Source organism: Nannobrachium achirus (genome assembly GCF_963921795.1).
Source record: "Nannobrachium achirus genome assembly, chromosome: 17".
NCBI lineage: Eukaryota > Metazoa > Chordata > Actinopteri > Myctophiformes > Myctophidae > Nannobrachium > Nannobrachium achirus.
In genome coordinates, this window is record NC_137824.1 from 16,757,997 (window position 1) to 16,773,425 (window position 15,429).

At 44.1% G+C, this 15,429-nt stretch overlaps 1 protein-coding gene across 1 annotated transcript in view; it reads right to left on the reverse strand.

The window, feature by feature from the left end:
- The window catches only part of flt4 (fms related receptor tyrosine kinase 4), a 197,567-nt gene that overhangs the window by 38,134 nt on the left and 144,004 nt on the right, over nucleotides 1–15,429 (reverse strand). The window contains exons 14-16 of the mRNA XM_080746555.1: nucleotides 14,430–14,565; nucleotides 9,596–9,742; nucleotides 3,228–3,359 (exon numbers count right to left, since the gene is read on the reverse strand). Of these exons, the coding sequence (XP_080602681.1) occupies nucleotides 3,228–3,359; nucleotides 9,596–9,742; nucleotides 14,430–14,565 (415 nt within the window). The remainder of the gene's footprint in view (nucleotides 1–3,227; nucleotides 3,360–9,595; nucleotides 9,743–14,429; nucleotides 14,566–15,429) is intronic.

The following is a 15,429-nucleotide window of genomic DNA, read 5'->3' on the forward strand; positions in this document are numbered from 1 at the left end:
CCACCTGAAAGCAACACATTATAAGCGCGCACGCGCACACACACGCGCACACACACACACACACACACACACACACACACACACACACACACACACACACACACACACACACACACACACACACACACACACACACAGACCTGTGTGCGCGTGTAAGGCGGGCATGTTTACTTTCATGCGTGAGTGCACTCAAGTGCGAAACAGCATGTGATGATGATAACGACTGAGGGAGCTCAGGTGTGCGTTTGTTCAACATACAAGCATGTATGCACCCAAGTGTGTGCATGTGTGAGTGTGTGCGTACGTGCGTGTACTTGTATTTCTACATTTGTGAGGCCCTAGTTAGTAGAATCTGAGAAAAATGCTCCTTGTGAGGACAATTTTCCACAAGAGAAATGGTTGTTCGTATTGTTAGACTGAAGGGGAACACACACTGGCTGCGGGCGGCGCGCGTCAAAACAGCCACCGCCATTATTTTCAATGAACCTACTCACACCGGTGGCGTCAGACGCTCGCAGGCGTGGGTCCGACACCTCGCCCCCCGCTCCGATACGTGCGTCATTACTGCGCCACTATGTGGCACAGCTGTCCGCAGCCGGTGTGTGCTTCCCTTTAGAATAGATTCAGATTGGGCTTAGGGTCATAATTAGAAATGTATATGTTAGGTTTAGGGCAGTGGTATTCAACTAGATTAGGCAGGGGGCCACAACTGTAAAAATTACAAGTTGGGGGTCGCAAGACGAAGAAAAAAAAGAAAGTTTAATTGGAAACTGCTAGGGTAGGTAGGTACCCTCACAAAAAACATGCAGTAATCCTGGTCTCTATACTGCCTCCCCCTGGCCAGCCAGGCGCCAACTGATTGGAATAACGTGTTCCTTCCACGTGCTACGTCCAACCGGGGAAACTCCCCCCTGTCAGGTGAAAAGAAGCGACTAGGACTCCTTATGTATAGAAGGAAGCACGCGTTCAGTCCGTTGTCTCCCCAGGTTGGCAGAGGGAGCATAGCGCCCAGGATTACATTAGATAATTGACACCGGGTGAAAAATGGGTTACAAAATCGTGGGATAAAAATATTGAGCAAAAAGAAAATGTGTAACTGGTTAGTTAAACGGTTAATTTATAATGTTATTATTTTATTTATGTTGTGGTGCGAAGGTATACTTCCCCCCTAATGTATCAAAAGAGAAAGTATTTAAAGTCAAATTACAAGGTTCAGGTTTTTCAAGAAAACAAAACGTGAAATGTGTTTTTTATTTCTCTCCTCCATTTAATAATGAACTGATTTCAACTTTTTGAAAATGTTACATAAAGCAGTGTGAGACTGGATAGTTTGTAGGTGAACGATCTCACACATCAGCATGTCAAGCTGACTTCCCAAGTAGCTTGTGTCTAGAATAGATGCAGCACAATGATAGCTTTCAAGTACTGGTAGTTCAGCAATTTCTTTCATCACGTTGCTGGGTGGCTTGACACGAGCCGTAGGCCTACATTTTTGAAAGTGCACAAAATGAGTTTGGAGTGCAGTACGTTTGTGCAATACATATATATGCCATCTCCCTCCACGTGTAGCTCTCCATTTCTGAGTTTTGAGTGGACTGAGTCACTCAATAGCGTCACTCATAATGTCATGATGCTCTAACTCTCAACTAATGGCTAGTGAAACATAATTAGAGCTCTGTCTGTCTCTGTCTCTCTCTCCATCTCTCCCTCTCAAAAGTGGTCACATCTTATAAGGGCCGTTATTGAGGACCAATTATATGAAGATGGGCTGAAAATCGGTGAAGTGGCCATCTCCGTTGACTTGCAGCAATTTTTGGGTGGATTTTGACCTTCACATCAAAGAAAGAGTTCCATTAGCTTTTCATTTCATTCGATCACTCAAGTGCGTCCCAGGCTACATGCAGTAACTAAGTAAATGTACTTAAGTACTGTCCTTAAGTACAATCGAGGTAATTTCCAATACTTTTACTTCACTACATCTCGGATCCAAATATTGTAATTGTACATTTATTTGAAAACTTGAGTAACTAGTTTGCATATATAAATTATAATCATAATTATATAATTATTATAAAACATATATAAGCAACTTAAGCCCTATTTTATACCGTGGCTATTTAAAAATAGCCGATCTAATAGTTCACAACGCGTCGCGATGCGACGCGTTGTGAGTGAGCTGGTAGATCTGCTATTTTCTAACATTTTCTACTTTTACTTTTGGTACTTTAAGTACATTTTGATGCCAATTTGCCAACACTTTCATACTTTTACACAAGTAACACATGTGAGTACTTTTTCCACCACTGGCTGCATGTGATAATGATCTGACTCTCAGTCTCAACAGATTGCTCTTGAAATAGCCTGTCAGTCAGGTGCTCAGAACCCCAAAACCTTTTTCCATACAAACATGGAAACACTTGCATGCTCCACCACTCTTCTCACAAAGACCCCTGCTTGCCACGGACTGAAACACCCCATTCCCATTTTCTCAAATCCAAAATCAAAGCTTGTGTGTGAAGTATAAAGGTCTGGCACAGAAATTATTAAAATGCGTAAAACGGAGTATGAGGTCACCAAAATGGACATAATGTGTGTCCATTATGGTCCTATACTATAGCACATATAAATAGTGCAACGCTCGGGATTCGAACCCTGGTCTCCGGTGCGAAAGTCTAACATCTTAAAGGGGCCACACCATGCTTTTAAAATATATATTTTATATAAATATTGGTTCATAATACGGTTTTATACAGGTTTTAGTCTAAACAACCACTCGGATATTGAAATTTCATGTTCTGTCTGTCTCTAATTCCAAGCAATTTCAGATGCAATACCAAAATGCCCTTTGTTGGCAACGGGGCGCTGTCTTTGGGCTAAAATTGGAACAATACCATGGCATCATGCTAATCTTCTCTGTATCGTTCCAATTTTAGCATGGCACTATGCTAATCGTCCCTGTATCGTTCCAATTTTAGCACCACTTTACCCCGCCCACCCCATGGTCTCAATAGAATCCACCCCAGAAGTACCACCCACTTCTGTTCAGTTGCCAGGAAACTGAAGTGGAGGGGCGGTACTATGGAAATGAGCCCCCTGTGACATAGAATGGGGCCGATTTCAAAAGAGTACCGTTCAGACAGTTACGCTTGATTAGTTGCGCGGCAGCACAAAAGTGTGTATGCGTGTGTGTGTGTGTGTGTGTGTGTGTGCATGCGTGCATGACTCACCGATGACGCGCACGGCGGCGGAGGAGTGCACGCAGCCGCGCTGGTTGCAGGCGGTGCAGGTGTACACGCCTGCATCCTCCTCACGCACACGCTGGATGCTCAGCGTCCTGTTAGAGTCCTGCAGCTGGATACCTGTCACACGCACGCACGCCCGCCCGCCCGCACGCACGCACGCACGCACGCACGCACGCACGCACGCACGCACGCACGCACGCACGCACGCACGCACGCACGCACGCACGCACGCACGCACGCACGCACGCACGCACGCACGCACGCACGCACGCACGCACGCACGCACGCACGCACGCACGCACGCACGCACGCACGCACGCACACACACACACACACACACACACACACACACACACACACACACACACACACACACACACACACACACACACACACACACACACACACACACACACACACACACACACACACACACACACACACACACACACACACACACACACACACACACACACACACACACACTTTGTATTACTACAGTATACTTGTGAGGACGTCAACGTTTTAGCATTTTTGGGCCCCTTTTAACCCATTAACTCATTCTGGGCGATGCCCGTAGAAACCGTAGATTTCCCGCTGTACCGCGGTGCCATGCCCGTCGAACCCGGAAGTTTAATTAGCTTTAATCATTATGAAAGGATTAAAAGTATTATCGCAAATTTTCGCTGATTCTGGCTCTTTAGGCCCGCCCCCCTAGCTGTATCCGGTCATTTCCGGTCTGGACCGGATCTAGCTTTCAGTATCCTGTCTGAGCCTGGGCCATAGTCCCGCCTCCATTGGTTTACACTGTAACAGAAGTGGAAGCTACTCGGCGATGGAACACTCGTTTTTCAATCGGATTTTTGCTTTTGGAAACTTTGATCCAGTCTCTACACGCCTGGATTATGATCCCCGCACATATCGTGCGTTTTGTGCGCGAACGTGTCCACTTGTTACCATAGCGCACAGTTGGCTTTTTTCAATGCTTTTTCATGTAAACACTGGCGGATAAGCAGGAATACAGCGTGGCAACGGATATGTCTATTTCAATGGGGTTTTTTTTATTCGAAAGCTTGTCACCGAGTCTACAGTCTACTAGATGAGTCGCGCACAGATTGTGCACGATGCGTGCGCGTGCCCACGTTAAAAGGTAAGGACAATTTGGCAGCTGCTTACTAGAGCTATGTTTAAAATGGCAGCAAAATTGTTAAGACAAAATGCCTTCTAAATCAGTAGTTCTCTTTATCCTAGATAAAGTACTATGTTCTATCCGTCTGTCTTTCAATGTTATATGAGATACTAAAAGTGTGGTTCCTGTGGAAATAAGCCTCGGCTTTCTAGGATCATGACCACCAGTCATGAAACTGTACATTTTTCTATTGCAAACTTCTAATACATTCTTCAATCAATCAATCAAAACTCAAACCTTTTCGTGCCATGGACCCCAAAATGACAGTTCGGCCACAGACCCCCATCTGAAATGTTTTGTGCCAAGGAATTCAAAAACATTGCAGAAGTTCAGAAATAGCGCTGTGAGTTTGTAGATGTGCTATTTTTGCGAACCACTTGTCTACATTCCATGCTACAGTACATTATAAATGGTAAAGGGTGCATTTATTTAGCGCCTTTATCCAAGGCGGTTTTACATAGATTGTGCATTACATTAACCCATTCACACACACACATTCATACACAGATGGCGGAGGAAACCATGCAAGACACCAACCTGCTCACCGGGAGCAACTATGGGTTCAGAGTCTTGCTCAAGGACTCTTCGACAATAACTCTGGGGGAGCCCGGGATCGAACTGGGAACCCATCGGGAACCCTCCGTGTTCTAATGACGGTTTCTCTAGCCCTGAGCCACTGCCGCCCCACATTCTGAACATTTGAAACTGCCACGTAAACAATATTGGGTGCAGATGGGGGTGTGGGGGATACCACCCCTCCACACGCACGCACGCACACGCACGCACGCACACTTTCAAAAAGATAAAAATAAAGATACAAATATTCCAATTGGCATAAACACAGATATCTAGTAGATATATCAAGTTAAAGTGTGTGAAGTTATGTGGTCCAGCAGCAAGGAAGTAATTAAAAGTTTGAATTCAAGTTTAGCTCTATTCAACACAGTGGAGCTATGTGGAGCGCTGCTCCACTAGCTTTGAAGCCGTGCTCACGTCCTCGCATGCACCATTGGCTGTTTTCACACCTCGCTAACAGAGTGACACAGCTTGAATTTACAGCAATGACCGACCTGGTTGATGCATATCAGTGATCTGTCCATTGTGCGAGCTGCTTAGTAGGGGTGAGAAGTTGTGTCCTGAGCAGTCAATAGAGTTGGATAGTGTGGCTGATGGATTCATGAACTAATTAAATTATAGAGGTGGCTGCGAGGTAAATACAGAATTATGACAACACAAGTTTCCCCATTATGCAAGTTAACACTTATGTAGCCATGATTTTTTCTCTTCAATGTCCTACGTTGCCATGGTTACCATAGACTTCCATGTAATTGCGCAATTGTGTAAAAAGTGCACGCCCATGCCTAGATGATGCACCACGTGTGTGCGCACTGTTCACAGCTTTCAAACAAAAAAATCCGCTTGGAAATCCGTTCAGGCATTCATGATTTATCAGCCATTATGTTTTCTTCAGATGTAAACAAACATGGCTGCCATGTTTGAAAGAATGGGTTGGTATGGGGGTTAAACATGCAATTTCGCGATCGCGATCATGCCTAATACATTTCTGGAGGTCCAATTTTATTTTATTTTTTTTCAAAAACGGCCCAAACTCGGGAAACTCGGGGTTGGCACAGCGGTAGTACCAATACAAACTCGGGAAACTCGGGGTTGGCACCAGATGTGTTAATATAGAATACAATTTGATATATTGTGGAATAATAAATAGGCCTACATATTAAAGAGGTTATTTCAATCGGCGTATTCGGCGATCAACAATGAAGCAGGTGGGTGAGTTGTTGTTGGTATCATTTAATGCAGCGTTGCTCAACATAGGGTTCCTTATGGGTGTTTAACTCTGAGGCCCTTTTCTACCAGGGTTGAAACTGTTCAGTTATTTTTTTTCCCCTGCCTAATATTGAACCAGTTCAGAGTGTTTCCACTGAAAATGAATTGGTTCAGAACCCTAAAGGTTGGTTCAGAACTGGAACCAAAAATGTTAAATCTAGAATGGAACCAGTTCTATCCACAGTTCTTTTGGTGGAAAAGGGGCCTGAGAGAGTGTACACGTGGAATATCAAACTGGGGTTCTGTGAAATGTAAAAGGTTGAGAATCTCTGATTTATTGTGTGAGGTATACTATATTTGACAAGTAACTCAAAAGTGTAATTAAGTACAGAACTCAAGTAAATGTACTTAGTTACTTTCCACCACTGGCCTGGAGTGAAAGAAAATCAATGTGACCTGACGTGATGCAGGCCGACAAACAAGGAACGCGCGCACGCGCACGCACGCACACACACACGCACACACACACATCAGGCCAGAGGAGGCTGGCTGCCTGGCTGGACAAATATTAACACAGCGAACGCCACTGAGCCACAGTTTCTGTGTTGTGGAGACGGAACAACAACACAGCTAGAATGTCAACAGATGAATCCTCTAGTAATGGACACACAGCAGACTGCTTCACAGAGCCTCACAGCAGACTGCTTCACAGTAGGGCATTCACGAATAGTGATTTTCAGTATTCGAATTATTCGACCTCAAAGTATTCGAAAAGTCGAATATTCGACAGGACTGGCCAAACTGTCAAATATTAAGTCAGCAAGAGGCGAACATTGTGAAAATAGCCGATCTACATGCTCACAACGCCTCGCGTTGCGAGGCGTTGTGAGCATGTAGATCTGCTATTTTCACAATATTTATCTGTGGAACCGAGTCACATTAAATGTAATACCTACAATTCCAGGTGCTTGTCAGGGTGGGGGTCCCCACTTCAAATATGTTTATTTGGGGGTCACGGCCTAAAAAGGTTTGAGAACCCCTGGTATTAACAAATTCATCCACCAAGGGGCATTGACAACTCATTCTTATGATTTCCTATCTAGCCAAGCTTTATAAACTATATATTCTTTAAAGAGAAAACAATAAAAAAATGTAAATGAGCGAATATTCGACTTCGGTGAACAACGTCGAATAGTGACTTTGATATTCGAACATTCGAATATTTGAATATTTGGTGAATGCCCTACTTCACAGAGCCTCACAGCAGACTGCTCCACAGAGCCTTGCTGTGCGCTACCGTTCAGACAGCCAGCATCCAAGCTGTTCACTCTCTGGTTGTTACAGCCTAACAAAGCTGTCAATGAACAGATAGCTGGAATTATAGCTGATGGCTTCCCATACTCTGAACAGACAGTCCAAATTGTGGCCGAATCTGTGCGGTTAAAAGCTGCTTTAAGGGAGAAGTGATAACTACCTCCAACTTCGGCCTCCTGAAAGGTGAATTTTCAGGGCAGACTTGAAGGAAGCCGTTTCACTCCATTTACTCTGATAGCTAGTCATTCTGAGGAAGACAGTCTGGTAGATTGCAGATTCTGATACGGTCAGGAGAGAGTTCACCCATTTTATCAGCTTGAATGATATTGTTGCTGTCGGGCAGAAACCTAGATTTTCTCCAGCATATTCTTTCGTGTTTTTTCGGGGGAAAAAAGCATCAAAAGTAGCAGATCGACAAGCAGATTTGTCGATCTGCTACTTTTTCCGTTTTGGAACTTGAATAGTGAAAGGTAACACTCAGTTTTAGACATATGAGGTTTCCAACAGTCAGAGATGATATATTGTTCCAGTTTAGACATCGTCTGCTCAATTCTTTCGTCGTTGTCGGGTGGAAACCTCATATGTCCACAACCGTTCGTTTTGTATTTAAAATAGTGAAAATAGCTGATCTACAAGCACACAACGCCTCACACAGCGAGGCGTTTTGTGCTTGTAGATCTGCTATTTTCACAAGTCTTGTGCGACAGTCTTGTATGATGAAACTTTACGAAAAAACGTACACATTTTTAACTTGGAGATACGAGGTTTCTGCCCAACAGTGACGAATTGTGTCATCACTTCCAATTCCACTTGTTTATCCCGAATCCTCTGTGACTTCTCTCTCCAAACATAGAGGAAGACACTGGAGCAGCTCAAACTATAAGCCTCTTAATTAAGGTGCTAAGTATACAAAGACTGACGTTTTGATTTCACTGCATCTTTCTCAGAGGAAAAACTGAATGTCAAAATGGCCTTCATAAAATCGCTTACACTTCTGATGATCCTCCAAAGTAGGTGTGTTATGTGTGTCAGGCATGTGCACACATATAGACATCAAAGGCCTTTTATATGTCTGTAAAAAGTACCCTCTCTCCAGACCATGAATTCAGCATTTACAGTGAAAGAAATGCTAAATGGCTGCTTTCCATGCTGTACCCCGAAGGCACCTTTCAAGAGTGTTGCCTTTTCCAAAAGGCTGAAATGATTGCCCTCAGGTATTAATGAGGTCTGAATGCAGTGGTTTGGTAACCAAATGGACCCTTGTGGATCTTCAACTCTTGAGAGTTACAGGTCCATTTGGTTTCATTTTACACTCTCAAGAGTTAAATCACTGTTAAACATCTGCATTACTTAAGTTAATTAACAATAAGTCAAGACAATTAGAGATGATAGAAGAATTCTTCTTTTGATCAGTGTTTTGCCTGTTATCTCTCCTATTATACCAACATCAACACAGCATGGAATGGTGGACAAAGTCTTTATACAACGATAACAAGCTTTGGGTCTGAAAGGCTAAATCTCATCTAACGGCGGATAAATAATGGACCCTTGATGTGAGACAGGTTGAAAACCACAGGGTTAATGGGCTCAGGGACGTGCAGAGAATGTCAGAGAGGCAGGGGCTGAAAAGGGCCTTTTGGTGAATATATCGGAATGAACAGATATGAATATCGGAAATAGCAGACCTCCAAGCTCAAAACACGTCGCGGCGAGGCTCGACGCGTTGTGAGCTTGGAGGTCGGCTATTTTTATTGCTTGATACCACACTGAACTAAGCATAATCAAGTCAATACGGGATATGTGGCGTAATGGCATGGATTTCTACACAGAGAGGGCAATTATAGTCAACATGCTGCATTCAAGTTCAGGAGAGTTTGGGCAAGGCAATTAGTTTGAATGCTGCCTTATAGTAAAAACTGCTTTCACGGTCTTGAGAGGGCACTTTTTACAGATAAAAGGGCAGGGAATCAAGTCCACTTTGATGTCTATGTGTGCACGTGCCTCTTAAACGGGTTAACATTGCGTGCACAGTGTGGGTGTGGGTGTGTGACTGTGTGTAGTGTACCTGACATCTGATGGAGAGGCTGGTTGTCCTTGTACCAGGAGAGCTGTGGCAGAGGCCTGCCCTCCACATCACACTGCATCTGCAGGGACCCCGTCACGTTCACCGTCTGGTTGGAGGGGCTCTGCCGGTACCGAGGGGCCTCCAGAGCTGTGGGGGGGGGTGGGGGGTGGGGGGGGGAGAGAAACGGAGGGAGAGAGAGAGAGAGAGAGAGAGAGAGAGAGGGGGGGGGGGGGGGGAGAGAAAACGGAGGGAGAGAGAGAGAGAGAGAGAGAGAGAGAGAGAGAGAGAGAGAGAGAAGCAAAGAGTTGTTTGATTGATTTTATGCGATAAAAAGAAAAGAGCACAATAGCACTTCCAAAAACACACGCAAAGATATCACAGAGGATTAGAAACACCAGAAAGCCCTAAGGCTTATTTTCATTGTGGTTCAAGAGAGAGAGAGAGAGAGAGAGAGAGAGAGAGAGAGAGAGAGGGAGAGAGAGAGAGAGAGAGAGAGAGAGAGAGAGAGAGAGAGAGAGAGAGACGCATTCACGCACACACAGAAACACAGATAGACAGAGAGGGACAGGTGAAGAAAGGGAGAACAGATTAAGATGCATTATTGTGTGTGCAGGTGTGCGTGTGTGTGTGCGAGAGAGAGAAAGAGAGAGAGAGAGAGAGAGAGAGAGAGAGAGAGAGAGAGAGAGAGACGACAAGGTCACAGAGAGAGAGATGGGGAGATAGAGAGAGAAATGGAGAGAGAGTGAAGATAATGATGGAGAGAGACAGGCATCTCCACAGCTTGTTTGCAGCTAAACTTTCCATCAGCGTCTACTAGAAGTGCTACAACCAGCTCTATTAACTGCAGGCCCCCGCAGGACAGACGGGGGGCCACGGGTCGAAGAATTCCATTAAAAGCGAGCATCCATCCACAGGGCAAAACTACTCAGTGGAAGCCAAGGCCACGGAACATGAATGAAGTATGAGTTTGTTTGTGAGTGAATAACGGTCTGTACCCCCTCTCTCTCTTCCCCCCAAAGCATTTATTTGGCCATTCCCCATTATTACTTGTCACTGTGTTGATATCTGACAAACACCAACCCCCTATACATCTTAGGGCTTATCCAGTGTCTGTGTGCGTGCGTGCGTGCGTGCGTGCGCGACTCAAGACATCAGAGACACATACTTCCCACAGTTCATAACCACCCAAGGAGAGTTTGAAAACGTGTCCAATGATAAAAAAAAATCCCATATCTGCTGGGTGAAGTACAACAAAGATTCGTGAGAAGGATATCAAATGGAACCCAACCACCTTAAAGGTGATACACCATGAAATTTCACTTTTCCTATTTTAAAACCTTTTTTTGGGGTCCCACTAGCACCTTCTATCCTCACAAAGTCCCATTTCTGACCGTTGTGTCTTTCTCTGGTTTTGAGAAGGCAAAGGTTAAAAGTATCCCACGGGTTCTTAAAACAGGCTGTCCAGATTTGCTGCCGATTGTGACGTCATCATCGGCCGTTTTTGAAGGTTTTTTTTTTTTTTTTGAATTTTTTCAAAAGATTTTTTTTTTTCAATTTATTTTTTTTTTTTTTTCCAAAAAGATTTTGGGGGGGTGGCGCAGTTCAGGCCAAAGGTGGTACTGCAGCTGAAATGCTCTGAGAGCCATTCAAAAATGAGAGAGGCTCTCTATTCAGGAGTGGTAATTTAGCCTCAAACCTTTTGAAAAACGTTTTTGGGACATAAACAATATGACATAAATACTTTTTAAATGCATGGTGTATCACCTTTAAAGACTACTAACCATTGTATATATCCCTGCACTGCCTGCATGTAACCTTGATACATGAAAACTGTTTCACTCCTTTCACTTGTACATAGTTTGTTTGTCTGATTGGATTGTATTGTATTGTATTGTATGGTGTACACTTCTGCTTTGGCAATGTGAACGTATGTTTTCTCATGGCAATAAAGCCCTTTGAATTGAATTGTGAGTGTGCACGTGGTTGTGTTTTTCAAGCCTAAAGCATCCACACTTCACTACCTTTTTCACAATACGCTATTATGTGAACTTTACAAAACCTACATTAACCATTTCAGCCCTACATTTCGGCCGTTTGAAAATAGACGATCTACAAGCTCACTTGTACTTTTATTCAGTTAAATATAGAATTCAGTATGTCTACTTGTATTACTTGGATTTTCACTTGACTTAAATCAGTTTCAGCCTGCGCATGGTTTGCATAATAGAATAGGCTAAATATTACTCACACGCTTCTGTTTTATGAGTGTATTTAATAAAAGGATACCCATATAGCTGTTTGGGGACTTATTTGGTGTTTGTTTGTCAATAGCTTGTCATTTTTATTGTTAAAATGTCTGTGTGTCAAATTACATCCAGTGTGCTATAGGCTACTGTTGCTGATGTGATGTACTACATTGCAGTACTTTCCCCACCACTTGTGCATTAGCAGGTTTCAATGGGTCAAACAAAGCTCGGTTCAGACTGTATAGTATGGCGTTTCAGTGGAAGTCCTTTTAGAGCTGCAGCACGAGGTTCAGTGGAAGTCCTTTTAGAGCTGTAGTACGAGGCTGTGTCAGAGATCACCCTGACTGACGCTGGGTCTCCAGAGACGAACCCTGCTGAAATCACGTGCCAAGTTCTGACACCATTAACTAAAGTGTGTCAGGAGGAGCACACTGACTGTACTCAGGGGCGTCACAAGGGGTAGGAAAGTGGGACTGAGTTACTGGGGCCCAAGGTGGAGGGGCCCTTATAACTTTATCTATTGAAAAATAGCAGATCTTCAAGCTCACAGTGCGGCACCAAGTGCCGCGCTGCGAGCTTGTAGATCTGCTATTTTTGAAAAGTTGTGAAAATGTGTGAAAATCTTTGAATATATGTATTTTTTAAGCGAACATTTCTAACTCAAATTTTGCTTCTGAGGGTCCCTGGAACTAAATATTTTGAGATCGGGGTCCGTGGCCAAATACATATCATCTTGAGGGTCCTTGACATAGGTTTCTTGCACACATTTTCACGATTTTCCAAAAATAGCAGATATACAAGCTCACAGCGCGGCACTCGGTGCCGCGCTGTGAGTTTGTATATCTGCTATTTTTCAATAGTTAACATTCATGGGGGGCCCGCAGTGAATCCTTGTACCCAGGGCCCAGAATTTGGTGTGACGCCCCTGACTGTACTGTTAGCCACAGCGTTTTAACCGACTGGCTGTCAGCTTCACAGAACTGCGCCTGTGCTGGTCCCCTCCTCACCTCTCAATCCTCACAACACCATTACTCTATAGCTGCTATTCGTGGTACCATGACGTATACATGTAGGGCTGCGGAGCTTTTTACTCCAGATTTCACCTCCTCCTCCTCCTCCTCTGACAGAGAGATGCATTTGAACAAACACTGTTTGCAGTGGTTTAAAGCAGTGATTCTCAACCTTTTCAGGCCACGACCCCCAAAATAAATCATATTTTAACCTGGGACCCAGAGCAGAGTTGAAGCATTACATTTTGTATTACACGGTTTTGAAAATAGCAGGTTAGAGGTATTAAAACGTCCTTAAATTGTCAATTTGGAAATGTGTTTCACCATAGTAAAATCGAACCTCTGTTCGAAGTGGAGCTGTGTGTGTGTGTGTGTGTGTGTGTGTGTGTGTGTGTGTGTGTGTGTGTGTGTGTGTGTGTGTGTGTGTGTGTGTATTGCAGTTGATGCTCAGGGCAGGCTAGACTCAACAGCACCTCTCTGGTCACCCAGGGTTACTACATACAGGCTACATACAGACCCACAGACCCACATACCCACCCACATACCTACACACACGGCCACGTATAGGGGAGCTTGTGTTCCACACAGCTCCAAAAACTGCATTCATGGTTTGGAGAGAGGGCACTTTTTACAGACGGATAAAAGGGTAGGGGTTCAAGCACCCTTTGATGTGTGCGGCGATGGCTCAGGGGTAGAGAAACCATCGTTAGAACACAAAGGGTTCCCGAAAGTTTCCCAGTTCGATTCTGGGCTCCCCCAGAGTTAAGGTCTTTGCACACTAGGGGTGGATATTGGCAAGAATCTCACGATGCAATACGCATCACGATACTTGGGTCACGATGCAATAGTATCACGATATATTGGGAATCTTTGCAATACTATTGCGATATACCAGCTTTAAAAGCTGAAGACGCTGCTCTAATGTTGTTGTTTTCGTTGTTCTTGAGAGACCTCACTCACTGAACCGTGGGAAGGGGAAGTAGCTACTATAGTACAGTGACATCTAGAGGCAGCGGAGTGTCAGGACCGGACTTTTATCATTGGTTCCTATGCATGGGAAAATATTTTATTTTCCTCAAAGTATCGTGATACTACAGTCTGAAGTATCGATACAGTATTGGCAAATAAACTATCGCGATGTATTGCGTTATCGATTATATTGCCCACCCCTATTGCACACTGCTGCGTTTTTCATTGCGAAATGTGTTTTTCAGGGCAAGGAGAGAGAGAGAGAGAGAGAGAGCAAGGGACCGAGTGGTGCGCGAAAAACTGGCGGCAGTGTGCAAACATGACTAACATAAGGTGAGGTTGATTTTTTTATTTGCGTGCTCCGAAATTCACTCCGATATTCGGCCCGAAAAACGCAGCAGTGTCCTTGAGTAAGACTCTGAACCCCTAGTTGCTCCCGGTGAGCAGGTTGGTGCTTTGCATGGTTTCCTCCGTCGTCGGTGTATGAATGAATGTGTGTGTGAATGGGTGAATGTAATGCACAATCTCTGTAAAGCACCTTGGATAAAGGCGCTATATAAATGCACCATTTACCATTTATATGTGTGCCCCTGCTTGTTTGTTACTCACCTTTGACAGAGATGTATTTGAACAGACACTGCTTGTCTGCGTTCCTGCGGCTCTGAGCCTCGCACACGTAATGCCCCTCGTCCTGAAGCTGCACAGAGGCCAGGCTGAACTCCAGCACCCAGCTGTTGAAGGCCTCCTGCATGGAAGGAGAGAACGCAGCCGTTAATCCCACACATCCATTTTCCTTTCAAAATGTATTTTTTTGTCTAACGTGTGTATGTTTTGCATACTTGGCTGCTGTGTCGCGACTCGCAAGACAAATTTCAGTGCAAACTGACAATAAAGTACTATATCATATCATATCATTTTAAAAATAGCAAAACATGTGCATATCTACGAGCTCTCTGTGCTTCACAATGTGCATTTTTGTATGCGTGCGTGCGCGACTGCGCGTATGAGTGCACAGATGCGCTATGTGTATCACATACTTGGCTGCCCCCGTGTCAATTGGAAAAGTATTTTCCCTTGAACGTTAAATTAAACTATGATTAAATAGCTAACTTGGCATACTAAAGTTCAATTACATGGGCTGTACAATTATATAAAATCCCATAAAAATGCTAAGCACGACGACCATGAATATTCAAGCTTCAGAAATACAAGACAACATTCAATTAAACAATAATTAGACATAAAGCAATGGAGTTCAATTACTACTGTAACCATGGCTACTACACCAGCTTAAGTGGCGAGAATGAACTCTGAAGACCCGGAAACTATTTGAAAGGAAACTTTTAACCACACCAATTTACCAGCTCACAACGCAGCACGTTCTGAGCTTAGATGAGCTATTTTCAGCCAAAGGATTAGCTGCAGGGGGGAGGGGGGGGGGGGTGCTTTTGTGTGGCGCTGTAGTATCAGTATGATCAAGTAGGGCATTCATTTTCCAAAAACACAAAAACAGTTAAACATCCGACGACATCCAAAGACGTTCCACCCGGTCATATTTTAGTCATCTGAAAGGTTTTAGTTTTAGTCTAGTTTTAGTTGACTAAATATC